At 37.4% G+C, this 28,000-nt stretch overlaps 1 protein-coding gene across 1 annotated transcript; it reads left to right on the forward strand.

Moving 5' to 3' along the window:
- Positions 1–14: 14 nt before the first annotated feature.
- LOC147531535 (uncharacterized) lies at positions 15–28,000 on the forward strand. The gene is made up of 13 exons (XM_086649738.1): positions 15–106; positions 23,442–23,634; positions 24,087–24,129; positions 24,468–24,775; positions 24,990–25,127; positions 25,384–25,579; positions 25,717–25,974; positions 26,082–26,231; positions 26,318–26,825; positions 26,961–27,133; positions 27,215–27,600; positions 27,679–27,922; positions 27,979–28,000. Exons 1-10 carry the CDS (start codon positions 15–17, stop codon positions 27,016–27,018), a joined length of 1,944 nt encoding a protein of 647 aa, XP_086505864.1. The 3' UTR covers positions 27,019–27,133; positions 27,215–27,600; positions 27,679–27,922; positions 27,979–28,000.

Here is a 28,000-nt window from a genome sequence, read left to right on the forward strand (position 1 = left end):
GAACAAGAAGTCAAATGGCTTCGAGTTCTTCAACTACTCCTACATCACGCCCTACGATGGAACTTGTTGATGAGGATAATGATGATGATATTGAAGTGAAGGGATCGTACTTTGCAGCTTTGGATTGAGTTATTTAGCGTCGTTTTCTTTTGCTTTTATTTTCATTAGACATTATGATGAATTCTAACTATGGATTGTGTGACTATGAACTACTTTTGTTAGGCTTATTTGATTTAAATTTTGACTATTATAAATTACGAATTATGTTTGTACGTTGTATATGTTTGAGTGTTTCAGGAACAAACATTTCTACGAGGAGAGAATTTGGGTGAATGTCAGACTACGATGAAGGTAAACAAATACTCTTTTTATTGAATTTTATATGTAATTACATATGTATAATTATAAGTTTATATTTTAACTTAAACTGATTAAATCTGACTGGTCCCGTTGTCATCCCGACTGGTAGCTAGGCCCGGGTCGTCCGACTAGTCCCGATTTCTGATTTTTCAAGCATAGGTCCTGACCCTTCTCCCTCAAAGAAGGACTATGATTTTGGGTGTCTGGCTTCTCTGTTTGTCCTTCGGCTTTCTTTTGTTTCGATTGGTGAACTTTTATTTTTGTCTAGACTATCTTCTTTCCTGTTCCGATATGTACTCCAACTAACTAGGTTCTATCTCTTTGATGAAGATTTCTTTGCTTATCATGCCCCTGTTTGCTCTTTGTTATTGTTTCTTTTAGAATGTCGACCATCTTTCTTTTGTTCCTGCAATTACATATGAATTTCGACCCGTATAATAGATTATCTCATTAGTGCAACCCTAACTTACTAATGCGATTTGCTAACTCACTACGCTCGACTCCGAATGTCTTCTCCTGCACAAGAAATGTTAAAGTCATACCTATTCTAAGATATGCATGCCCTAACTTACTAATTCCATCTGCAAAATAGAACCCAAGTGAGCCCTGTGAAATATTTTCTGAGTAGTTTCGGAGTTTAGCTAAGGCTTTCCCTTGACCCGTGGTCGTAGCTTTCGCTATCAAGGTTGTTTCGTCGGCTTGAGCACGACTAGTTTAACTAGGACTTCTCCTTGGACCCCTGGTCGTTGCTTTCGCTATCAGGGGTTATTTCGTCGGCTTGAGCACGACTAGTTTAACTAGGACTTCTCCTTGGACCCCTGGTCGTTGTTTTCGCTATCAGGGTTGTTCCGTCGGCTTGAGCTCGACTAATTTAACTAGGACTTCTCCTTGGGGACCCCTCGTCGTTGCTTTCGCTATCAGGATTGTTTCGTCGGCTTGAGCACGACTAGTTTAACTAAGACTTCTCCTTAGGACCCCTGGTTGTTGCTATCAGGGCCGTCTGTTTTACTTGAGCAAAGTAAGTTTTAACTAGGACTCCTACTTAGGACCTCTGGTTGTTGCTTTCGCTACCAGGGCTATCCGTTTTGTCGAAGCAAAGTAAGTTTAACTAGGAGTTCTCCTTAGGGCCCATGGTCGTAGCCTTAGCTACCAGGGTTTATCCGTTTTGCTCGAGTAAAGTTGAGTTTTACTAGGATCCTCCTTAGGGCCCTCGGTCGTCGCTTCCGCTACCAGGGTTGTCCGTTTGCTTTCACAAAGTAAGTTTAGCTAGGACTCCTCCTTAGGGCCCCTGGTCGTTGCTTCCGCTACCAGGGTTGTCCGTTTTGCTTTCGCAAAGTATGTTTAACTAGGACTCCTCCTTTGAGCCCCTAGTCATTGCTTCCGCTACTAGGGATGTCCGTTTTGCTTTCGCAAAGTATGTTTAGCTAGGAATTCTCCTTAGGGCCCCTGGTCGTCGCTTCCTCTACCAAGGATGTCTGTTTTGCTTTCGCAAAGTAAGTTTAACTAGAACTTCTCCTTGAATAATAATTGTTTTAAGAAGTATTACTTATTAATAGATACTATAACTATTACTACATCATGGGCTACTTCCTTATTGTAAGATAAATTGAAGAAAGACTGTTTGCCGTACTAATTAGGCAAGTCATACCTTATTTCTCCGCATCTGCTGTAGGGTTGTCGTGAAAGATTTTTCCTTTGGGACGGGGTTGCCGGTCTCCATCGTTTCGATGTTCTCCTTTCCGGTTCTCGTCGGGCTCCTCCCTTGGAGTTTTCGGTCCCTCGTTAAACTTGTGGATTAACTCCATCTGCTGGTGTATGACTATCTCATTGAGGGGCGGTTCGCTCATGCATCCCACATCGGCTTCTTGGTGTTCTGGGGTGTCCGTCGTGTTTGGGCTCACCGTTCCGGCGTCACCTGTTGTTTGGCCCAAACGTTTTGGGTAACGAGTCGGTGGTTGTTGGTCCCTTGGCTCTGACGAGTAAGGGATCCCAGGTGCCGGGAAGAATTCCAGGTGTTGTCTTCTGATTGACCCCATTTGTTGCTCCGTTTTGCCTTCTTTCGGGCAACTTCTGCTTGGCACAAGTTCTCCCACAACCTCTTTATTTCTTGTTTTTTTCTCAGCTGGTCCATCTCGAGTCGTTCGATTTCGGCCAACCACTCCTTGGATGTGTGGGGCTCATCCTAAGACCTCCGGGAGGTGCGTCTTCCAGTGAACATAATTGCCTGGGAGGCTAATGAAAGCGGTTCGTTTTGAGATTGAGAGAGAGAGAGTGAGTTCGGGTTACCGAACTGATGGTATTGCTGGAGAGACCCTTCCTTCTAGCGCCAAATGCTGATGTCAAAAAATGGCCTTCCGTTATATTAGCATGAAAAAGGGAGTTGATGCATGACAACCTCCGTTATGATCGAATATTTTGTGAGTTGATTAAGATTCATTCTTCCACTCCTTGCTCCTGATCTTAGCTCCTACTCCTAGCTCCTAATTCCTGGGGGGAAAACCTGCAAAAGGTTCCAAAACCGCTCCAACGCTCAAGAGAGTCAGGGTGTTCTTTGCAGTAAAAGATTGAATATTGATTGAACCTTTTGTGGGAGAGTTTGTGTTACTCAATGGAGGTAATGGTAGTTTAGGGTGAAGTTCCAGATGTCTTGTGGAAGACGACGGGGGAGCCCTTTTATAGGAGATTTTAGGCCAACTGTGATTAATGGCGTAGGTGAGGCGGTTGTCGTCCAACCCTTTAGGGAAGTTACCTTTTAGTCGTATCTAGGGTTTCCCTTAGAGTCTATCTCGTATCTAAGATAACAAGAAGGTCCTATGTTCAAGGATACTTCGTAGATATCCGTCCGAGGTGATAGATCTTTGAGGAAATACTTTCTCTTTGGAGACTCTTGCAGCCCAAACTTGCTTAAACACTTAAGATCTGTAACCGTCTGGGATTTTTAAGGGAGATTCCGGGATTGAGTCGGTAAGTCTGCAACTCTGTCCTGCCTCCCCAGTTTAGGGTGTGAGGCAGAGGCCTAGCTTACGTGGACCCCCCTCATTTATTTAGAGATTCGAGGGCTGATCTGTCTGTGTCGAGGACGAAACGAAGACGTTACCTCTTAGCTTGTCCCGGCCGACCTCCCAATTAGGGGTGTAGGTGGCGGAGCGTTGAGGGCTTTAACTGTTCTGCTGCCTTAAGTCGGGTTGACCCGTTGGACTTTAGGTCAGTTCTTGACTTCCAGACGTCAGTCAACGTCTGGACAATTCATGCATCATCGCCAATGATGCGGGAATATTCAAAGCACAAAATCTTCCAAAAGCCAAAACAAGGGTCTTCAAAGCAAAAAATCTAAGTAAGCTCCAACTATTTAGTGTCAGATTGTTGGGTTAAAGATAAAGAAGCAAGGGTAGAGGTTATATATCTAACCTCTTTCTTTGATTTATAAAATAAGGCTCTTCTAACAATTTAGTCCCACACTATTGGGTTGAAAACAAAGGTTCAATGAGAGATAATATAGATATTCTCTTCCTTTAATTCACAAAACGAGGGTCTTCAAAGCACAAAATCTAAGTAAGCTCCAACTATGTAGTGCCACATTGTTGGTTAAAGATAAAGGAACAATGGTAGAGGTTATTGATGCGCCCAAAAAGATGCAAACCCTAGTGGAGGTATCAAGTAGTAACTCGGTAAAACCAAGGTTGATCCACGAAGATATGAAGGTAACTCGGATATTGAAAGGTTTTATCCACCAGTCTAAATGTTTACTAGCTAACCTTGACTAAAACGGAAAGAAAAATATAAACGAGGGGGTTTTATAATCAAATATGAATCGAAAGGAAACAAGAAACAAAGATAACTAAACTTAAACCTATTTACTAGTGGTTGGGAGGCTAGGGTTTACTTCGAAATAAGAGAGAGGTCAAGTTTCGTGAATCCATTTTGAAACACGTAAAAATATCTTCGCTTGGGTTTTATTCCAGATTTCTAACCTACTCGGCTCAAAGTTAGACGCTCTAAGTGCTAGATATATCTAATGGTCATAACTAGTCAAAGGGTCATCATATGCTAATAATATAGAGTCTTAAAAGATCGATTAATAAATAACTATGACATATGCTTGACATAAGATCACATGAAACAATCTTAAACGATAAACCAAAACATAAGTGTTGCATCGAAATTAAGAACCGGACCAACCAAACATATGCTTTTATGTAATCAGGACTTCATCACAAAACAATAGACAAGAGACTTAGCTACTCATGGAATCATTCTTACATAAACATTTATTCGGAAGGGAGATCGAGTCTAAAATCATGGTCATGGCATAGTAATTGACTTAATTCACTTATATCAACTAATAGGAATAATAAAACACGTTGCAATTAAGAACTAGAGAGATTATTAGACAATTTTCAATCACTTATAAGAGGGTTAAGTCATAGATATACCAAAAATGTGCATGAAAACGTGAGTTCCTCTTATTTGGTATGTTGTCTCCCTAGAAATTAATGACTATTGTAGCTAAATTGACCCTAGAATTAATCAAGATAACTTAACTTAAAAGCAAGAAAAACACAAATGGCTCGAGCAAAAGTGAGAAAAACTCAATTTGGCCCGGCCAAAACACTTCTGGCACAGGCCAGCACGTCGTTTTCCATGTTGAGGCGCGCTCCGTCCTGAGCTGAGTGTGTTCCTTGCCCGTGCTCCCAACGCCCACCAAGTGTTTAACAAACTGCGTCAGTGAGTTTCCAGCTTAAAGCGTGCTCCATCCCGTGCCTCAAGCATGCTACGTCCCAGCCTCAAGCGTGCTCCTCGCCGCACTTCCTACGCACACAAGGTGTTTGATGAAATGCTTGAGGGAACTCCGTCCTCCAACGTGCTTCGTCCCCTGCCAAGTTCGGCCTCAACTAGGTTTGGCCTATGCCTGGTCGTGCTCAAGAAGCTTCTTTCCAAACTTCCGATGTGCCATACGTGTTCGATGAAATGCCCGAGCGACCCCAAGTTACTGCTCCTTCTTCCAAACTCGTTGGCCTTTGCTTTCCCTTGCTTGGCCGGGCCAATGGAGTTCTTTGTCGGGGTAAAGGCTCCTAGGTCCGGCCAAGTCCTTCTCTCTCTCTTGTTCCTTTAAGCTCAAAACCCTAAGTTCTCCTATCTTTCCTCTCCCCATCCTTTCTAAGCTAAAAGATGAAGTGTAGAGACTAGTTAGGGTATTTTATTTCTATTTTTACCAAAAGACCATTTTGCCTTTCCTTTGTAGTTAGCTACTCATTTTGATTCCTTCAAGCTATTTTGAGTCCATTTAGCTTTAGCTCGACTCATGGACTCCCTAACTTGATCCCAAGGTTGCAAAATGACTATTTTGCCCTTGTCTCATAACTTGCTCATTTCTTATCCTTTTCATCTCTAGTCTTCACCAAAGTGATCATCATGCTCCCAGGACTTCATAGACGTTCGTAAACTATATTTTGACCCTTTTAGGTGCAAAATACTCGTGTTGAGTTTTTCTTTCCTTACTTCTTCTTTGTTCTTTAGGCTTTAGGGACTTCTCATTGGATTCTTGTAAGCGCTTTTGACTCTTCTAGGGTCTCCTTGGTTCATTTTCTTGGATAACTCCTTTGGAAGTATCTAATCAAGAAAAATAGATCAACTTATTAGAATAACACCTCGAAACAGACTAAAGCGTCCAAGTTAAAGGACTCAAATTATATATCTAACCTCTTTCTAAAGCCAAACCAATGGTCTTCAAAGCACAAAATCTAAGTAAGCTCCAACTATTTAGTGCCACATCGTTGGGTTAAAGATAAAGGAGCAATGGTAGAGGTTATATATCTAACCTCTTCCAGAAGCCAAAACAAGGGGCTTCAAAGCACAAAATCTAAGTAAGCTCCAACTATTTAGTGCCACATTGTTGGGTTAAACTTAAAGGAGCAATGGTAGAGGTCATATATTTAACCTCTTCCCTTGCTTCACAAAACAAGGCCCTTTGAAGGCCAAAAATTTATACCCTTAGCCATTCGATCATAAACTTACACGAGTGATTGGGCGGAGGATACTGACGTTCGGATTTCGGGCAGTAGCGGGCGGGGTATAACGGGTCGGGACTCGGGTAGGAGGCCTTGCCCGAGTCTCGACTTGTTTAACCTGATAGCACGGGTCGAATAAGCCCGAGCCGGGCTTACTCGGGCGCCGGATCGTAACGGTCCGGGCGGTTAGGGCCGCGTCTCGGGTTTCCGGACTGTTTTCCCAACCCTAGCCAAAGCGAATAAAATCAAAACACTGAGATAAGTGTTTGAGATGATCCAATCTAGGATGTCCCACTCGTCTGTGCCAAAGGTCAAGCGACTTATGGAGAGTAAGTGTTGAAGATTTATGGCGTAAAGGTATAGATCACCAACCTCATCAGCCTGTCCAAGCAAATGAGTCGTCAAGGTGTCTGTAAAGACTGACTAAAAAGGTGAGAAAGTCGCAATACAATGTAAAGATTTACATAACTGTCATACAAAAATCAAATTAAATTTGAAGTTGGAATATGATAAACGTTTTCGATATGTAAAGAGTTAGAAAAAATCACTTTTCCAATATGTTTAACCAAAAATGTGCTTCCATCAGGGATTTGAACATAAACCGATGGAGGAGAAAGTTAAGTTCAGAAGAACTAAAATGGTGTAAAGAAAAACAGACATGGTTTGAAGCCCCACTATCGATAATCCACGAAGGAGGTTGGATAGAGAGAATCATTCCCGAGAGAAGTGTCGCAGCCGTAGAATTAAGGTCACCAACATTTGTACCGAGGAAAAGAATTGTTCTCAATGAAGGAGAAGGAATAGAAATCATGGGTCGGCAAAAATTAGTTGAAAAACTCAAGAGAATAAGTTTTAAGAATTTACTAAACAAAGTCTAATGTACTGCACTGGATGTAGCAGTGTATCTGGAAAAAAAAAATCACGAGTGCTAAAAATAGAAAAGTCAAAATCGAAGAAAAATAGTGATGTGTTAGTTATGTTTGATGGAAAATGCATCATCGAAAACATATTGAACGAGTAAGTACGGAAAATAGGTTGAAGAAGTGACAACTCAAGTAAGATTGTCGGTAGAGTTGACAAGAAAATCTTTGTCGAAAGAATGTCAAATATGGACAGAATGAGGGATAACAAAATGATGTTTTTGTGTTTAAAATCGACAAAAAGAGCATGTGCGGAATAAGTCTTGAAATGAAAAAAGTCAGCCGATCGGCGAGATAAAAGTGAGATAGGAAAAGTTCGTAAGGTTTGAAAAGAAAGTAATGATAAACAAAAAAATAGGGTTCAAATTTGAAACACAAGTCGGAGAAAAAGTGAAGGGGTGATGTTTGAAAAGACAAAACCCACAAAATTGATTTCGTGGTGGGAACTTCGAAAGTATGTCAAATAGAAAAACTATTTAGAGGAAAAAAATAGAAAGAAACCCAACGATTTCTATAAGACGAGAACCGTGACAATAAAGGGAAAAGGTTTTGTCACAGTAAAGTGGTTTGCAACAACAACTAAGTGTCGCAAACAATAGCGGTGACAGGTAATAGAATATGACACGAATGTGTGGTGAAAGTCGGGTAGAGAAGCCAGAAAACATGAGCTCCAACCTAGATAAGGTCATAGTTGGATTGGACAAAGTGGCAAATCATGTTGCGTCAAGGAATCAGTCCGGAAAGGGTTGAAGATTCAACTGTTGAAGCCATAAAGTCGACCAGAGTGGTAGAGATAAGTCTCAGGCCTGTCGGTTGTAAAAAGGTGGAGAAAGAGAGTTGTCGAAGCAATCAAGAGATGGGTGTTGCAAGGGACTAAGGGAGCAACGGATGGGAGGGGCGGCGTTCGACGACGGCCGATCGACGTCGATCAAGAGGTTGAATCACAGAGACGAAGCTCTTGAGTGGAAGGAAAGTCGCGGGCTGGAAAAAGTGGGTCGGGTGTTGGGAGGGTCAAGCTGTCTGGGTCTAGCCATTGATTGAAAGGGGTGTGTCTGTAGAGGTCCCGTTTGGATCCAACAGTCATGGGATGAACCAATCCTGATTGATGTCCAAATCATACCCAATTGGTCGTGTACTTAAAGCCCATTAGTGAGTCGGCCAAGTCATGGCCGACCACGCTAATAGGGTCAGCCAAACCCAGCCCATTAGAGCATAGGGTGGCGGGCCAGAGTAAGGATGGAAAAATAGAAGGTAGTATCTATTTTTGATTAAATCCTTATTCTGCTTTTATTTTGGCTTTTACGAAACCTAATTAGGGTTGGACTCTAATTTTGGTAATCTATATAAGGCCCTCATTAGATCAGAATAAGGTGTGGAAAATTCTCAAAGAGATTTCTGTCTCTACAACATCAAGTAGAGAAAGAAAGAGATAATAGTTTCCAACTATCTATCTAGTCTAAAGAAGAGGGTGTTCTTCGTCTAACCACCATTAAAGTTCTAGCTAAACTTGAGGTATGAGATCAAGTTGATTACTCGGTGTCTCAAGTAGAGGAGCTACAATTGGAGCTCTTGTTCTTCTTATATTCAACCGTTTAAGTCTGTGGCAAAATAGCGATTAAGGTAACAATCTCTATTTACCTAGTTCATCTTATGCTTATGCAAGAGATCCTGGGGATACTAGTGTTAGACATTAGATGTCTGAGATTCTGCTGAGAACACTAGTATGTCGAGTAAATTGGACCTATTAATCTACATGGGCAATGTTTAAAGTATATGGGCAATGTTTGAAGTGGCTACTAAACGCCAACATGAATCTATAATTAAATGAAAGGCCAGTGTTACTTATTTTGAGTGTCCTAGTAACTCTTCACCAAACTTTTTTCATGTAATTATCATTTAGATAAACTGTTTTCATGTGAATGTATGATCTTTTAACCCAAGACTCGGAAACTAATTGTACCAAATCACTTCAAATATACTATGTAGTGAAACAACAGATGATGAATGGATTGAGACCATATAGTAAAATGTAATCAAACGTAAAAGGGTTTCAGAAAAGCAACAATATTAAAAAATGTGAGATTTTTATAACGTACTCTGGACAAGTATCAAGCAAAATCTCAACATAATCATCCAAAGGGTGACAAAGTTTCTTCTTTTGTTCTTCTTCAAACCCCTTCAACCACAAAATAACATGAACCCTCTGTTGCATTATCCGATAATCTTTCGCCAACTTCTCAACTGTATGGAATTCAGGATTCTTCGTATGCAATTTATACATTTCAACCATTTATTAATCCCTTCAATAAGATCCTCCGCAGCAGGTTCTATTATTTCCTTTACCAACAAATTTACTTTTTTGATTTTATTTCTCCAAACAGCTACAAGTTCTTTAATTCTCTTATTTTGCTTTTCCTTCTCCAACACTTTATCGATTTCATCTTCCGGTGGAGAGTTGGACGGCATCCGTGCCACCATTTCTCCAGTGACCTACCGCCTGAAGGACCGTTGAAATGCTCTTTGGTGAATCTAGTTGACCATGATGAGAGTGACTCCCAACCAAATGCAGTTGCCCGACCCACTGATCTAACTTATTGTCGTTTGGTTAATTGCCCAACACTATACTGTAGATTGAGTCAATGTTTTTGGCAAAAATAATTTTCTCAATGTTTTGAAAACTAACATAATTGAAAGAACACCAATAGCCACAATGTCTCCAGAAATAACCACATACTCTTAGCAAGGGTTTAACTCTTCCGCGTTCACCTTGTCTTCCTCATTATGCAAAATTGATCATAATTTTACCAGCATTTTGAAGAAAATTGAAATCACTTCCTCTAATCATAGGTAAAAACCAATTAACAACTACCTAAATGGAGACCCATTAAAAACCTCGATATCAATCATCAAAACAACTCCATACTTACAGTTCATTTCGTATCGATCAAAAACATCGATCATATAACAAATCTTGTCAAGTACAAAGAGTAGATTAGAGAACAAATATAAGAGATTGGAATTAGTACCTTATAAAGATGAAGTATCTTCATGACTTATTCATACAACCATACCTACATCAGAACAAACAAAAATGAAGTTGAGTTTTGTTTTTCAAATTAAAAACGAAACAGAGTAAAAAAAAAACCCCAACTTCACTAGTAGCATAATGATTCATTTTATTTTCTTTCAGTTATACAAGTATTGTTTGGTATCCACAAACATATTAAGTAACTAACCGCTTCTTATGGATCGGTAAAAAGATAGTGGGACCAACACCAATCTGGACAAGAATTGAGTAGATTACGGCTTAAGTACTTTTTAGGAGCTTAAGCTATCATTGTTGTAATAGAAAAAACAGTTGTAGTAACAGGTTTTTCGTCGAATTGAGATAATATGGAAGGAAATTATATTGGTCATATAATGATAGAGAAAGATATTTCATAGTTATTTAAAATTAGGAGTTTCCATATTTTGAAGTATTAGGGTCATTGTTGAAGTCTAATTAGATATTGTATAGTTATTTAATATTAGGAATTTCTATATTTTGAGTTTCTATTTAAAATTAAGAGTTTCTATATTTCTAAATATTGAGTCCTAGTTGGAGTCTAATTAGGAGTCCTAGTTGGAGCCTAAATTTTTTGTTGTAGCCTATATATATTGCTGAGTTTCTAGTAGTTAAGGTATTAATCTTGAAGTTAATTATTAACAAAAGTTTTCTATTCATATTACGTCTATCTTGGGATGGCCTAGAGAAGTACTTGATGGTTCTTATCAATTGATATCAGAGCAGACGCTCCTATCATTCGCTTGCGCACTACTTTCATCTTCGTTAGAGAACCTCGTTTATGGTACAAACTCGAAAAGAAAAGAAAAAGCAAGAACGGAGAAGCAATTAGGTGAATTGGCGGAGAAGATGACTGAGATGACTGTAAATCAAACATTGTTGATTGAGAAGATTGGTCGAAAATAGAGAGATTGTGTCTCAGAGAGGTGATCGTTTCAAAGGTGAAAGGATATATTTTACACGGTTTGACGGATCAGATCTAGAAGGATGGATTTTCAAGCTGAACAATATTTTGAGTTTTATAACACTGCACAAGACCAGAAGATTCAGTTTGCAATCGGTTACTTGGATGGAAAAGCATTACAATGGTATCGTTGGGCTAAAAGAGGTAACTATTTTTGTTCATGGAAAAAGTTTGTCGAAGCAGTTGTAGGTCGCTTTGGGAGAAGACGTATAAAGATGCAGGGGCTGCACTAGCAAAATAACGAGAAACAAGGTCCTACTTTGAATATCAAGAAGAGTTTGAGCGTCTTTTAAACATGGTTAATGATTTACCATACAGTTTTTAATGAGTTGTTTCATGAGTGGATTGCAAGATGAGGTTAGACTAGAAACTAAATCCTTTAGTCCAGTAAACTTACATGATGCAATGTCTATAGTTAGATTACAAGATGAAAAAGTCTCTTTGAGACGCCAAACTTATATAAATATTACAAGACCAAAACCCTTTACCAATGTAGAACCACTAAACTCAAGACCACCAGGAATACCAAACCAGATTAATAATGAAGCACCAGTATTTCGCCGACAGATGGGCCTAGAAAGTTTCCTAAATAGGTCACCACCCGCAAGTATACGGGCGTCAAGTAATAAATCCGGTAAGACCGGGTCGATCCGCATGGACTAAGTGAAACCTATTCTAAGACTTGGAAGTATCACGGTTTTTCTTTTCAAAATTGGTTTTGGTTTTGGTGATAAAATATTAAAGCAAATAATTAGACAAGTAAAAATGGGAAGTGAACTCGACGGGGGAGAAGTCTAGGGTCTCGAATCCGCTTAATCATTGTCAAATAACAACCTAATCATCAATGACTTTATGTTACCAAATTTCTCGAATGATGATAAATCAACTATTGAGTTACACCTGTAAGTATCAACCATAAAAGAATTTAACCTAATAATGATAGATCAAATCGGAGGCATAACTAATGAAAATTATATCATCGACAAAAGTTAACTCATTTATCAAATCACGGATTTCTAACTATTGCATATCAACTTATCAAGCATCAATCATAAAAGAACCTAATCTAATCATGATGCATCAAGTTAGAAGTATAAACAATGAAAGAAGATCACTAAAACTACGATAAGAGTTTAATCAACGATATTATGATGAAAAAGGGATATACGTTAAACATGATCAAAATCCTAAACTAGAGAGATTGGATAATCATGATCAAAGAGATTAACAGTAATACGTATGAATAATAAGAGAGGATGGAAGAATAACTAAACTTTTTTTTTGCAGATTTCCTGTCTGGCAGTCAAACGCACCCTAAGGAGCAGATTTCCTTCTGTTTTTACTGTTTTCCAGACAAACAAACCCTTAAGAAAATTAATTTTCTCGTCTTCTCGGAAAATATTTCCCTATGGGAAAATAATTTTCTACGGATTTTTCTCGTCTTCCCCACTGATTTCTCTCTCCCTCTCTCTCTCTACTGTTTCTCTCTCTTTTTCAATTCAACTTCAACTCAAAACATCAACTAATTGAAAGAAGAGATGTTATATAATATTAAAAACTTGAAAATACAAATAATCTCTCTCTCTCTGTACAAATTCTCTCTCACTTTACTCTGTTTCTCTCACAAAAACAAAATAAAACAGAGGAAGAAGAAGACGATAATGGTCACTGTTTCTAACTCTCTCTATCCTTCTCTCAAAATTAATTTATTGAAGCCCCGAGAAGGAGAAGAATAGAAAGAGGTTCTCTGATTTTTACTCCCCAAAAGATGAGATAATCCTTGCTCTCTGTTTACCACTGTTATATAAAGAAGAAAATCGAATCAGTAGCAATCTTTCTTCAATCTCAAGAGATATTTCCTTCTGTTTTTGATTAATCTACAACTACTTCTCTCTCTCTCGAAGAGTTATATCCTCTACCAATCTCCTCTGTGAATTTCTGTTTCCAGCTCTTATGAACACCTCTTCTTTGTCTCTCTATTCAATCGGATCTTCTCAAATATATCTAGTACCTTTCTCTCACTAGAATATTATTTCCAGCCAATGCCATCTCTCTCAATTATCAATCTTTCTTTCTATGTTGTACAATAAAAATCCTCTTAATCCTACTCTCTCTAGGAATGGTAAGCAATAGAGATAAAATCTCTTTATCACAACTCCCCTTTCTTTCCATCTCTATGTAGTTTCTGAAATATACCCTTTCTCTCACAAGAATATCACGAAAATCTCCTTCCTGAATTATCTCTCTAAATCTTCTTATCAAATAAAATCACCTCCTTCTCTTTTCAATTAATTTCATGGTATCTCTTTTTTCCTTTCAAGCTTTTATTCTCTAGATTTATGTAAATGTCCATAAAATCACAGCTAAGTGATCTCTCAATTTACTTCCACATAAAATCTAGCCCATGTTTCTCTTTCTTTCTCTCTTTGTTTTCAAATTTTATTACTGTGAATAAAGATAGAAAAGAGGTTATGAATAGAAAGAGCTTATGAATTCCCATAAATTTGGGAAGGTAACCAATTCACGTGCACCTTGTTGTCAAAAGAGGCGTTATGGTGTATCGCGGAGCAGCATAAGCAGGTGAGACAGTCACATTAAATCTGCTGGTGGCACCATCGCCGTTGGATCAAAGAGAACGCGGAGATGAAGGGACCGACTGCCAAAACCATCATAGCAACCTACGTTTGGATTTACTGGATCGCTGCCTGTTGAACAATTCCGAAACTGTACCGAAGTAGCCCAACACAGTACCGAAATTCAAATTCCCTCTCTGCATTTGCGCCACGTGTCCTCCAGTTGACTTAGTCCACCAGTTTTAAACCGAACTTTGACCGTCCTAGTTTTCGCATCCGAACTTCGATTTGACTTCCGCTTTCGCCTACAGGCTCGTCACGGAGTCATATTTCATCCGAACATCACCATTGCCAAATCACCTTAATATCCAAATGACCGAAATGCCCTCAAGTGTGTATTTCTCCCGATTTTAGCTATTTTTCACACCGAACTCCGTAAAAGACATTTGCGAAAGAGAAACACATAATTTATCAGAGTAACTGCTCGAATTGAACTAACTAGCCTTAGTTAAGAGATTCAGATGGGACATTTTCATGTCTCATCACCGACTCACATCAGCTGAGGCCGAAGAAAGAAGGAAACAACAATTATGTTGTAATTGTGATGAGATGTGGCATCGTGGCCATCGATGTAAGACACAAACTTTATTCCTCATTGAGAAAAAAGAAGAGAACGACGATGCAAAACCAGACTAAAACTGAAAGAGTTGAAAAAGACATGCACACACAAGAAGAAGAACATTGGATATTTCAGTGCATGCATTAGGCGGTTCCCCCGCATTACAACCATGAAGGTCAAAGGAGAAATTAAACGAGCTCAAGTTATCATTTTAATTGATTCAGGAAGTACACATAATTTTATTGACGCTTCCATTCCTAAGAGGCTAGGTATTAAAATTGTACTTGACAACTCTTTTGAAGTTATTGTAGTAGACGGATCAAAGGACAATGAGTTAACCTAGAGTATAAGATAAATCAGTATGCCTTCACGGGAGATTCTTATATACTAAAACTTTGTGGTTGTGATATGGTATTGGGAATAATTTGGCTACAAACACTTGGGCCAATAACTTAGGTTTCAAGTACTTAACAATGAAATTCACTATACATGGTAAAAAAAAATTAGTTTGGAAGGTGTAAGAGGAAGAAAGTGAAGATTGTTAGCAGCCATGCCATGCAACAACTCCTCAAGTAAGGGTCATTGGGGGTTTTGTTTCAAATTCTTCTAGCCGTGAGAGTCATCTTCATACTACCCAAAACAAGATGAAACAATATGCTGACAAAGGGCGGAGGGATGTAGTATTTGAATTAGGAGAGTAGGTGTATTTAATGTTACAACTGTATCGGCAAAGTTCTACAGTAAGAAGGGTGTCGCAGAAGTTATCTCTAAAGTACTATGATCCATATAAAATACTAGAAAGAGTCGGTCCACTAGCGTGTCGTTTAAAATTGCCAGAGGTAACTAAAATTCATCCTGTTTGTCATGTGTCTGTGCACTTATCCCGAATACTGCGATTGATGATGAAATACCAAGTGTCAAAGACGAGGGATACCTAGTGTTAACGATGATGGAGACTATGCTTGAGGGAAAGGATGTTGTCAAGGGAGGAGGAATGATAGAGAAAGATATTCCGTAGTTATTTAAAATTAGAAGTTTATATATTTTTGAAGTACTAGGGTCATTGTTTTTTTTTTCGACATAAACCAGAACTTTCATTCATAAGTAGGATTTAAATCCAATTTACATGGTTTAGAGACTTTGACTCCTTCGAAGTCTAATTTAATAGGGAAATGATAGAGTGCCCAGCTAGAATGTCCACTGAAATGCCAAAATTTCCTCATTTAGAAATAAAAGTGGTCCCCATCGTAGTCAAACTTTGACAAAACCTTGTCTTTTAGTGAATCCACGTCAGTTGGGCATTTTAGTGGGCACCGAGTTTGGTACTCTAGCATCTCCCAATTTAATAGTAGGAGTTTCTATATTTTCGGATTTCTATTTAACATTAGGAGTTTCTATATTTCTAAATATTGAGTCCTTGTTGGAGGCTAATTTTAAGAGTCCTAGTTGGAGTCTAAATTGTCTTCTTGTAGCCTATATATATATATGGTTGAGTCCATAGTAGTTAAGATATTAATCTTGAAGTTATTAATGAAGTTTTTATTCGTATTACGTCTATCTTTGGCTGGCCTAGAGAAGGACTTGAAGTTTCTTATCATATAACAATGTCAATCAGTCAGAAGTTTTTTTTTATAATATCTCTACTAAATGGTTTAAGGAGAAAACAATAATTATGACAAATTTAGAAATCCGATGGAAACAATACATGGTTTATGTGAAACATAAAAACTACCTTGAGCTCCTAGATACCAAATTCATTCTAATCACTTGATCTAATGCATCCTCTTTTAAATTTAAAGATAGAAATAATTTCACCACACACATTGCATAAACAATATTAGGATAATGTATCATAGGTGTTAGAAGTTAATCACAGCTAAGTACTTGGATTCACGCGTTACTTTAAAAGTTGAATCCAACTTTTGCACAAGAAGGCAGAGTATAAGAGTTTTGAAGCTGCCATTGAAGTGTTAAAAATATTGGATACAAGTAATGAGATAGAGAGAGAGACTATTGTCAACTTGTAGTTTCCGCTACTTGATCTTTAGTGAAGTTTGATTTGTGCCACTATGTACGTATAAAGGCTGGGAACTTCTTGCTACCATTTGAGACCATCAATTTACAGACCTCCAACCCCTCAATTTTTTTTACTATTTAGACCATTTTGGCGCACTGTCAATGGATTATTTATAATACTTAACTAATACTTAAAATGTATCCGTATAAGTAATCTACTTTTAGCTCTAGACTCCGAGGAATGTAGGCCCTAAAATATGTTCTGACCCAAATTCGAATATAAAAGAATGGTAGTCCATATTTAGATTGTAATGTAATATTGATTTATGTTTAAACATCAAATAAGCTTCCACTCCAGAATACATGTCGTCACCTTGATTCAACTGTACCTTAAATCAGAAGCATAGAGATAGAGATTGTTAGTTGAATTAGAACCTTAAAATTAAATTTGAAAATAGAAAACATAGCAGAAGTCGTACGAAACTTGATGTCGATCCAAAGTCTAGTTCGACTTGAGTTTGTTAATGGAAATAATGAATCCAAGAGTTGAAACTCAACAACTATAATACTCGTAAAAGAATGTACGGCTTACTTTTTTGTTCAACTAACCAACCTTGTTGAATCACTAAAGCATCAAGATCAAGCTTCTTATAAGCCATTTCATTCACTTTTTTCTTCATTGTATAGTAAAATGTCATCGATTCTACCAAAAATTAGAAAGACTTAAAAAACAACGTGCCATATGCGTTAAATACAAAAAAGAAAAGAATCAGAAACGACCGACTTGAACTTCTTTCTGTCTGATCCTATGGGCATTATCTTGTGCTTGCATTTCAACTTGTTAATTCTTACGTGATTTATAACGATCAGGGTGATTGTCAATTTTAAAACCACTGACTCAACACAAATCCTACTAACTCTGAAATGAAATGCATAGAGAGAGAAAGATTTGGCTAAATCAGCGAACTCCAAATTAACTTATGAACAAATAAGATTTATAAATCAGAAACAAACCTGTTATGGTTCCTCTGAATCCTTAAACCAAAAATATAGAGAAAGTTAGTGGCACTCAGAAGCTTATCACATTGAAAAAAAAATGTTAATCATAAAAAAAACAGAGAGAGTAAGTTGAAATTAGATCAAAAACTGAAAAGTTTAGAGTAGATTGAAACCCAAGCGGCCGATGATAAGGTTACTGAAAGAGAAAGAGAGATGGAGAAAGAAAAATAAGGCAAACGGAGAATTGTATTACTACTGTTTAGAGGAAAATAAAACCAAGAAAGGAGGACGAAGGAAGTGGAAGAGTTGGAAAGTAGAAAAGACAACAATTTAATGTAGCGTCACACCAATTCAACAGGGGATCCAAGGGTTCATATTCAAGGGATTAGACTCAAAGGTTGAGATTATAATAGGATGCATTGATTTTGTCCCAGTCAGCTTGTATTTATTTTGTCCCAATCAGCTATACAAGTTTTGTTTTGTTATAGGGAGATTTGTTGTATGGACCCCCTTTCTTATAATTGACTCGTTCTTTGGACTCCCTTTTTCCAGTGTTGCACTTCGGACTCCATTATGTTAAAAAAAAGTTAAATATAGTAGTTTAAGAAGGAAAAATACTATTTTACCCTCTACTTAACTTAACCCAACCTAAGTAGGTAACCCACAAATTAACTAATAAGGAGCATCAACATCACTCATATCTAAAGAACTAACTGCAAATGCCACTAGGTGGTCTGAGCAGCTTCGAAACAGAATCGAACCTTTCAGTGGGTTCTTATTACATCTTGGTTACTTGTTGAACAAGACTTAAAACAAACAAGAAACTGTTGTAATTAAAAGTCTCACTTGGTTGTTGAATCCAATGTGCCTGAAGTACTAAAAAGAACCACAAAAATGATGAAAGAACTATCTTAAAAGAGATTATCACTGAAGTGGAGATCAATAACTCAAAATCACAAAAATGAAGAAAGAACTAACTTAGTTACTTGTTGAATTCAACATAAAAATCAAGAACTTCCTTGATATTGTTATTGTTAGGAAAAATAACCTAACTAACTTGTTCTGGAATATGAAGATAAAAGATGTGAAAATAAAAGTAGAGACACCAAGATAACTTAACGTGGCAGCTCCCCCCCCCCCCTCCCCCTCCAGATAGAAGGTAAAAAAACCACGGGACCTAGTCCAGAAAAAACTTCCACTATGATTAAATAATAGGTTACACAATTCTTCCCTAAAGCAATAGGGGATTAACCAATTCTTCAAGATGTGTGGAAACACTCTAGGATAACAACTCTTCCCTAAACAGATGGAGGATTAACCAACTCTTCAACATGTGTGGAAAAACTCTTGGATAACAACTCTTCCCTAAACAAATAGATGATTAACCAAATCTTCAAGATGTGTAGAAACACTCTTGGATAACAATTCTTCTCCAAAACTATGGTGGATAAAACTGAACAACAAAGGGGAAATAAAAATCTCTTACTCCTTAGGATTTGAACAAATCCTAGATCACACAAAGCTTAAGAAGTTTGACACAAACTAATTGCTTCACAAGATTAAAAATCTTCTTTTCTTCACACCAATGTTCTTCTCTTTCAACCTCTCTTGAAAGGATCACTTCGGAAATCTCATCTTCTCTCTCTGTCTCATCTCTCTGGTCTCTATCTCTCTCTAATATGATATGATATGATATGATCTGAGAGGACTCTCTATCTTCTTGTCTCATCTCTCTAATCTCTCTCTAACCTGAGAGGATATTATCTGAGAGGATTCTCTCTCTTTGTCTCGTCCCTCTAGCCTTTCTCTCTAATCCAAGAGGATACGGGCAGAGTAGATTATTTGAGAGGATACTCTCTGACTTGAAAGTATGAATAATTTCTTGTCTTTCATTCCTTTTTTATAATAATAAATAGGGGAGGTATTCCAATAGAAATAGGGTTCCTTTTTAGGATTGAAATAGGAAACCTATTTCACCCTAAAAAGGAATAAGGGAAATCCTATTTCAACTAAGAGTTCTTTTATTATAAGGAGGGACCCCAACAAACTCCCCCTCCCGACTTATGAAGAGGGACCTACCACCCCCAAACCTGCAACACTGCTATATAGATCATGATTGCCTTTGGGTGATGGTTTTGACATCATATCCGAACCATTGTCGTCAGTATGGATTTTCTCGATCTTCAACACCTTTTCTTAAAAACACAATTTTGCTTTAGTCCTATATAAAATGCAACACTTCTTTCCTCTTGCTATCACCATTAACCCTTTTGTGAGCTTCCACTTTCCACACCAAAGTGACTATGATACCCTTCATCATCTAATACTCCGGTAGAGATTAGGTTATATTGAAGATTACGTTATGTCGAAGATTAGGTTATATCAGAGATTTAGTATATGCCTCACATTCTTAAGAATCGATGTACTCCCCGTGTTTGTCTCAATTTACACTTCTCCAATTCCTACGATTTTGAGAAACCTAAGTTTCCCATCCTGACTTTGCCAAGGTCACCAGTTCTGTAAGATCTAAAGAAATCCTTACATGGAGTAGCATAATATGAAGCACCTAAGTCAACCAACCATGTTGTTTCTAGTTCTGACTCAGTCATACTTAAGCAAGTGTCTTCACACCCTGAGAGTAAGATAATGTCTTCATCTGATGCAACTGCTACAACATTATCTTGTTCTTCATCAATCATTTTTATTTTTCTTCTTTGATTTCCTGCATTCACTCTTGTAATGACCCATTTTTCCACAACCAAAACATTTAACCTCTTTCTTTAGTTTTGATCTTCCACTTGACTTATCACGGTTATGAGGTTTTCTACTTTTATCTCTCCCTCGTCTTTCTGTAACAAGTTCTTCTGAATGAGACTCGTCTAAAGACGATTTCCTTCTTGTTTCTTCATTCAACAAACTACCGGTTACGTGATTCATAGCATTATGCCGTCAGGAGCAGAATTACTAGAGACACCACCAATGTCTCCCAACTATCTGGTAAAGAATTTAGAAGAAGTAAGGCCTGCAACTCATCATCCAAAACTAACTTCATTGCAGAAAGCTGATTTACTAGACTTTTCATCTCATTCAAGTGTTGAGCAATTGAGGTTCCTTCTTTATATTGTATTTTTCCTAGCTTTCTGAACAAATAAGCCTTTTTGCCTCTTCTGATCATATAACTCTTCTAATTTCCTCCATAGACTAAAAGCAGAAGTCTCCGTTGATACATGATGAAAAACAGTAGAGTCTAGACATTGTTGAATAAATCTAACAACCTTTCGATCTAATACCTTCTAGTCTTCTTCATCCATCTTTATCGGTTTTGTACCGTGATTTTCAATGGATGCAACTAGATCTTCGCAGTATAACAAATCTTCCATTTTTGCATTCCACATCAAATAGTTTTCTCCATCTAAGTTAATCATGTGATTACTACTCCCTTCCATATTTCAGAACGATAAATCTAGCCTGAGCTCTGGTTCACTTGTTAGGAAAAATTACCTAATTAACGTGTTCAGGAATATGAAGATAAAAGATATGAGAGTAAAAGCGGAGACACAAAGATAATTTAACGTTTGTAAAAAACCCCTCCAAGATAGAAGGTAAAAAACCACGGGACCTATTCTAGAAATCTTCCACTATGATTAAATTATGGGTTATACAATTCTTCCCTAAAGCAATAGGGAATTAACCAATTCTTCAAGATGTGTGGAAGCACTCTTGGATAACAACTCTTCCCAAGACAAATAGAGGATTAACCAACTCTTCAAGATGTGTGGAAACACTCTTGGATAACAACTATTCCTTAAACAAATAGAGGATTAACCAACTTTTCAAGATGTGTAGAAACACTACTGGATAACCACCAACTGTGGTGGATAAAACTGAACAACAAAAGGGAAATAGAAATCTCTTACTCCTTAGGATTTGAACAAATCCTAGATCACACAAAGCTTGAAGAAGTTTAACACAAACTAAATTGCTTCACAAGATTAATAATCTTCTTTTTTTCAATCCAATGTTTTTCTCTTTCAGCCTCTCTTGAAAGGATCACTTCGGAAATCTCACCTTCTCTCTCTGTCTCATCTCCCGATCTCTCTCTCTCTCTATGAAAGGATTCTCTATCTTCTTTTCTCATCTCTCTGATCTCTATCTTACTTGAGAGGATATGATCTGAGAAGATTCTCTCTCTGTCTCATCTCTCTCCTCTCTCTCTAATCCAAAAGGATACTGTTAGAGAAGATTATTTGAGAAGATACTCTCTAACTTGAAAATATGAATAATTTCTTCCCTTTCATTCCCTTTTTATAATGATAAATATAGAGGTATTCCCATGGAAAGAGGATTCCTTTTTAGGCTTGAAAACCTATTTCACCCCAACAAGAAATAAAGAAAATCCTATTTCAACTAGGAGTCCTTTTATTATAAGGAGGGACCCCAACAGTTATTAAGTTCTTTAATCAAACCCACATTTCTACTTAGATTATCAGGGATCTTAGATTCATAATTCTGGTTAATCTCATTAATGATAATTTGTTTTGGTCAAAGATATTTTGAAATTGAACAAATCTTCTCAAATGTTTATAAAACTTTATTATCTATTTGTGTTCCACTTCTAAGGGATGAAAGTGATCCTCCTTCCATATTCAGTCAAATTAAAAAATCAGTCTTTGAAAAGTAGAGAGAGAGAGAAAAAAAGGTTAGTGAATAAGTAAATTTGATGGGTACCCTTTGTTTTCCTTTCTCTCCAAGAAGATATACTTGTAATAATAATATGTTTGCCCCCTCCAAAAAATATATTGAGGGTGATTAAGTGATTAGGGTTTGTGAGGAAGAAGATGAGTCAAAGATAGAAGACGAAGATGAGTCAAAGATAGAAGACGAAGATGAGTCAAAGATAGAAGACGAAGATGAGTCAAAGATAGAAGACGAAGATGAGTTAAATAAACTAGGGGTCCAAAGTACAATATTAATCATATAAGGGTAAAGTGGGAATTGTTTAAATTATAACTTTCGAGACGGAATGTTCTCTAGCGATTTTGTCAAAAAGATAATTCAAACTACACCACTAGAAAAAACAAACAGAAAGTCAATTATGTGAAAGGAGGTCCACAACAACAAATCCCTCTTTGTTATATAATAAAGGGGGATTGGGTTGGACGTCCAAAACGAGGCCCAAAATGGGCTGGACGTCCACGGTTGCCCATAAATAAACGGGAGGTCCAATGTGTCAGGCAGGGACTTAAAATTACGAAAACAGCCTCCGAGTTTTACGAATTTACGACCCGTGCCATCGAAATTTAACCGGGATTTGGCGAAATTTTTTGCGCGATTTCTGACGGATGAAGGGACGAAAGTGACCATTTGCAGGAAACGTCACTTTCGCATTAACTTCATTCCCACGCCGAGTTCATCCCACGCCTCTTCCAGGTCTTTTTGCTAGTTCTCAAGAAATTCCAACCTCCAAAATCCTTCATCCTTCATCTTCCTCCTTCAACTTTTAATTCTCAAGAACAGTTCTCAAGAAAAAGCCAAAAACCTTCAACTTTTACTTCTTAAGAACAACTACTGCTATTAAGTTGAAGAAGGGATTCAAGCTTTTTTGAAGCAAAAATCTACAACATTTGAAGAAGGGATTCAAGTTTGTTTGAAGAAAAAATCTACAAGTTTGTTTGAAGGGATTCAAGTAGGTTTTACTTCTATCTCATCCCCCTAAACTTCCTTCTTCACAAAAATATTGTGAATGATCTTGCATTTTTTATACAAGTTTGTTTGATAAAAGTTTTTAGAAACCCTAAAATTTGTGAAAACCTAAAATTTCTGACGCAGATGTGGTGATTGATCTTTCATTTTTGACGCAAGTTTTTAGAAACGCTAAAAGTTTATAGAAATAATCTCTTATTGTTTGTTTGATACAGGTTTTTAGAAACCCTAAAATTTGTGAATGATCTTTCATTTTTTGACGCAGATATGGTGAAAACTAACAATACAACGAAGAAATCTAAGAGTTTGACAATCAAAGAACCAACATCCACCAGAGCTATATCAGAAAAGGAAAAGAAACCTGTAGAAGAAATTCTGGCTAGAAGAACAAGCCCAAGAAAGAAGAAGGTATGTAACTGAAAAAAAATAATTTGTTTTGTTCCTGGTAAATAAAAAAATTTCTGGTAAATGTTTTTTATTCTTGAAAATGTTTTATTGTACTGTGATTTGGATTTGTCTAGTATTAATGGGAATAATATTTTATTGTAAAATTGTTTTGTTCCTGGTAAATAATTTTGTTTACTGTAAAATGTTTTGTTCCTTGAAAATATTTTATTGTACTGAAATTATTTTGTTCCAAGTGATAAGGATTTGTCTAGTAGTAATGGGAAATAATGTTTTGTACAGTAAAATGTTTTGTTCCTGGTAAATAATTTTGTATACTGTCAAATGTTTTGTTCATGGTAAATATAAATTTTTCCTCTGGAAGTTTTTTATTCCTGGTAAAGATGACCATGCATTTGAAGTGTTTGTTGTAATGTGTGACACAACTAAATTCCTGGTTGGTAAATTTTTTACAGGTCGAAACTACTGAGACCATTGAAGTAAAAGAGAATGTAAAAGGCAAGAGAAAAGCTGCACCAGAAAGAGAAGAAAGCAGTAAAAAAAGAAGGGAAAGAAATCAAAAACTGAAGTTGGAAGCTCAACAGCTGAACGGAAAAATAGACCACCCAACCTTGCAACACTATTGCCGAAGGCTTATAAGTATGCCCTTCGAAACACATGGAGACAATTGAAGACCACTTATCCAAAGATGTCGACTAGACAAAAAGAGTTGTTAGCCGTTACTCCATTCAAAAATTTGGTGATGGCTTTTGTTGAAGACAAAATAGATTGGGATAACATAAACAAACCCAACAAGGCTATCTTTCAAATTCTCTGCCTTTATTCTAGTTCGACAGAAAGGTTTACATTGGCGGGGAAAGAAATGCAAGTGAAACCTGAAGATGTGGCCCTAATTCTAGGTATGCCATTGTCAAGAGAGGTGAGAGAAATTTTCCCTAAAAATAGAGCACTAAAGCAGCCAGAAATAGATTTCTGTATGAAGTACTTCAGTGAGATCCCGGGTTCGGTATCATGCATACAAATATCCAATGCCCTGAGAATTGTCGTCAACGGAGAGGTAGATGACATGGATGTGATCAGGCTGATCATCATGTCTATTTCTGCAAATGTTTTATTTGCTCCGCTATCAGATTACGCAGTTCCAGTGCGTATTCTATTCAACTTGCAATCAATGGAATCAATTCAAACTTTGTGTTGGCCAACAGCAGTGCACTCATACCTAATCGATCGAATCAATAAGTACCCCCAACGACCCACTAAAAGCTTCAGGGTGCCTTGTATTACTTCCTGTGAGTATGTTTTTTATCATTTAAATTCAAACTTAACTTCACGTGTCTCATACTCTATGTTTTTTATAGCTGTGGTTTTGCGAGCATACTCTATGTTTTGATCGAGAAGAGAGGTTTAGGGATGAGGTGCCTAGGATCGTGAGGTGGTCTTTGACGAATATAGATGATACATTTGACCAGAAGCTTGCAAATCTTACTGCGGAACAGGCATACATTTGATCAATGTTAATGGGAAATTGTTTTGTTCTGGTAAATAAAAAATGAACCTTTAAATTGTTTTGTTCTTGGTAAATAAAAATATTTCCTAGAAAATGTTTGGTTCCTGGTAAATAAATTCGTTTATTGTACATTAAATCAGGTTAGTGAATCATTTGTGTACCCACCAAATGATCAAGAAACAGAGTTGCTGTCAACCCCAAAGAACACATAAGTGGTAAAGGAATTGCTTCTCAAGATTGAACAGCTACAAAAAGAAAATGCCGAACTTCAAGCAAAACTGTTGGAAGCGTGCAAGGATAGGGATGATTCTTACAAAGCGTATTCAGCACTCCTTCAAAGCTTGTTAGTTCCTGTAGAAGAACAGGTTAGAGGAGAAGATGGCCTGATCAAGGTTGCGGATAACGTGAAGGAGCTAAACGCACAGAGGCATAAGGGAAAGAGTAAGATGGAAGATCCAAAAGATGGGGAAAAGAGAAAGAAGAGAAACAGAAGAAAGAGGAGAAAGGGAAGACAGAGGAGAAAGAAGAGAAAGGGGAGAAAGAGAAAGACGAGAAAGATGAGGGGGGAAAGGGTATAGAAAAAGATGATGATGAGGGAGAAGAAAGTGAGGATGAGGGTATAGAAAAAGACAATGAGGAAGATGATGATGAGGAACAAGATGATGACAGTGACGAAGATGAGAACGAGAAAGATGGAAGCGAGGATGGAAGTTGGAAAGAGGAGAAGGAGAAAGAGGAGAAAGATGAAAGGGAGGAAAAGAAAAATGATCAGACTAATAAGTATCAACTTAAAGACAGTGACAGTGAGGAAGATGATAGCGATGGCAAAGAAGATGGTAATGAAATAGTTTCTTTTTTATTTTATATTCTACAGGAAATATTATTCTTTTTCAGTTTTATTTTTTATTCTGAGAAAGTATAATAAGTATGCTAAATGATGAAGGCGATGAGGGAGAGGGAGCAAAGAAAGGCAAGCTGAATGATGAAGGCGATGCTGAGATGGATGATGAGGATGAGGTTCGAATCAATTTGTCAAGTGAGGAGCCAGGGTGGGTGGATGATACTATTGAAAAGGAGATGCCTTACAAGAGAGGTAATGTTGGAAAATTATGTGGTGAAATAATTAAAGTTTCCGAGTTTGTTAAAACATTATTTTTCTGAATATACATTATTTGACAGAGAGTATGAAGGATGATACCAATGATTTCCCAAGTTTTGATCTTAACTTTGGGACGCAAATTATTGTATGGACTCCACCACCACAGCCGGACATGAAGAAGAAGGAAGATGAGGTTTGTAAAACAGCTGAAGAGAATTTCTCCGATATTGCAGAAATGGGGAGAACATCGGTGGAACAAGTATCCAAAAACTTGGATCGTGTTGGAACAAGTACAAAAATTAAATCACCGCACGTCAGCCCCCCAAAACGAGTAGTATCGAAGAAACACAAAGGGTCAATGACTAAGCCAACATCTCTTATCAAAAGGGTAAAGGATAATCCCAGAACACGAAAACAAACATCCAAAGCAGCTGCCATTAAATTCCCTGTGATTGATATAGAGTCGATAACAATGAAGAAACAAGTGAAAGAACCAATAAGTAACTGGAAAAAGGGAGGGTTATGGCCCTACGTCCAAGAGAAAGAAAAATCACTACTGCTAGAATTCATGACATACGGGTGGACAAGGTAAATAACTCAGTAACTGGTAAATAATTAAATGTCTGGTAAACAAAAAAATGTCTGGTAAACAATTTGTGTAGTAAATGTATATCTTTCTGGAAAATAATTGTGTGGCTGGTGAAATGTATGTTACTTTGTAAGGCCTCGAAGTGTGGAACAAGGACAAAGAACATTGCTTGAAAGCGAAAGATTTGGATGAACTTATGATGAATCGGGGATGTGACTCGCAAATCATAGACTGGTTTGAGGACCACCTGGCAATGGACGCCAGAGACGTGAACAAAGAAGTTATTTTCCTATCTTCGTTGCTTTTTGTAAGTTTCCTTGTCAAACATATAATTAATTTTTAAATGGTGTTGAGTAAATAGTAGCCTAATTTATATAACGATTTGCAGACCTTGATCAAGCAAGAGCGGAGTCAGACAAGTATTGAGGCCAATTTAAATCAGCGTCTGGAAGCGCAATACATCAAAGATCATACAACAACGTTGTGCGCGCCACTGAATACTCCGTACACAGATGACTCATTCGAGGGTCATCACTAGACTCTGCTTGTCTATGAATTCGAAAAGAATGAATGGAAGCACTTCAACTCTTTGCAGCGTGACACTAACCTGGCTAACCAATGCAACAATAATGGAAAGAAATTTGCATCGCAGCTGGCAGAAACATTGATAAAGATGAAGTGCAAACGCAAACGAAGTGGGCCTTACGCTAAAGAAAGGATGACAAAAAAGATAACCTATGTAAAGGAGGTTGATTGCCCTCAGCAAGGGGATAGGTGAGTCTAAAATTTGCTTCCTTACTTTAGTAGTTATTAAGTTTCGTTAAACTCACTATTTATTTTTGAATCAAACAGTCTAGACTGTGGCCTCTACGTAATGCTCCAGTTGGAAGATATCTTCAACATAAGCAACCAGTCCAATTTGCCGGGGTGCTGCTCGCAGCTGGAAACTTATGCAGACAAAGCAAGAAGAAAGAGGGTAGAAGTAACATTCAAAATTTTGGATGAATCAAAGGAGGTATGGAGAAGGATGATAAATGAAGGGTCATAAATAGTTGTTTATGTGAAACTTATGGTTGTGTTTTTTAACTTTTACTAAGTACTGGAAAAAACTTGAAAATTTTGTTATTGTGAAATTTTTTAAGTTTTACGAAGTACTGGAAAAAACTTATGGTTG

The sequence above is a fragment of the Eschscholzia californica genome, unplaced genomic scaffold (assembly GCF_041429995.1).
Source record: "Eschscholzia californica isolate CP2 unplaced genomic scaffold, dmEscCali1.0.p SCAF_6, whole genome shotgun sequence".
NCBI classification, from domain to species: Eukaryota; Viridiplantae; Streptophyta; class Magnoliopsida; order Ranunculales; family Papaveraceae; genus Eschscholzia; species Eschscholzia californica.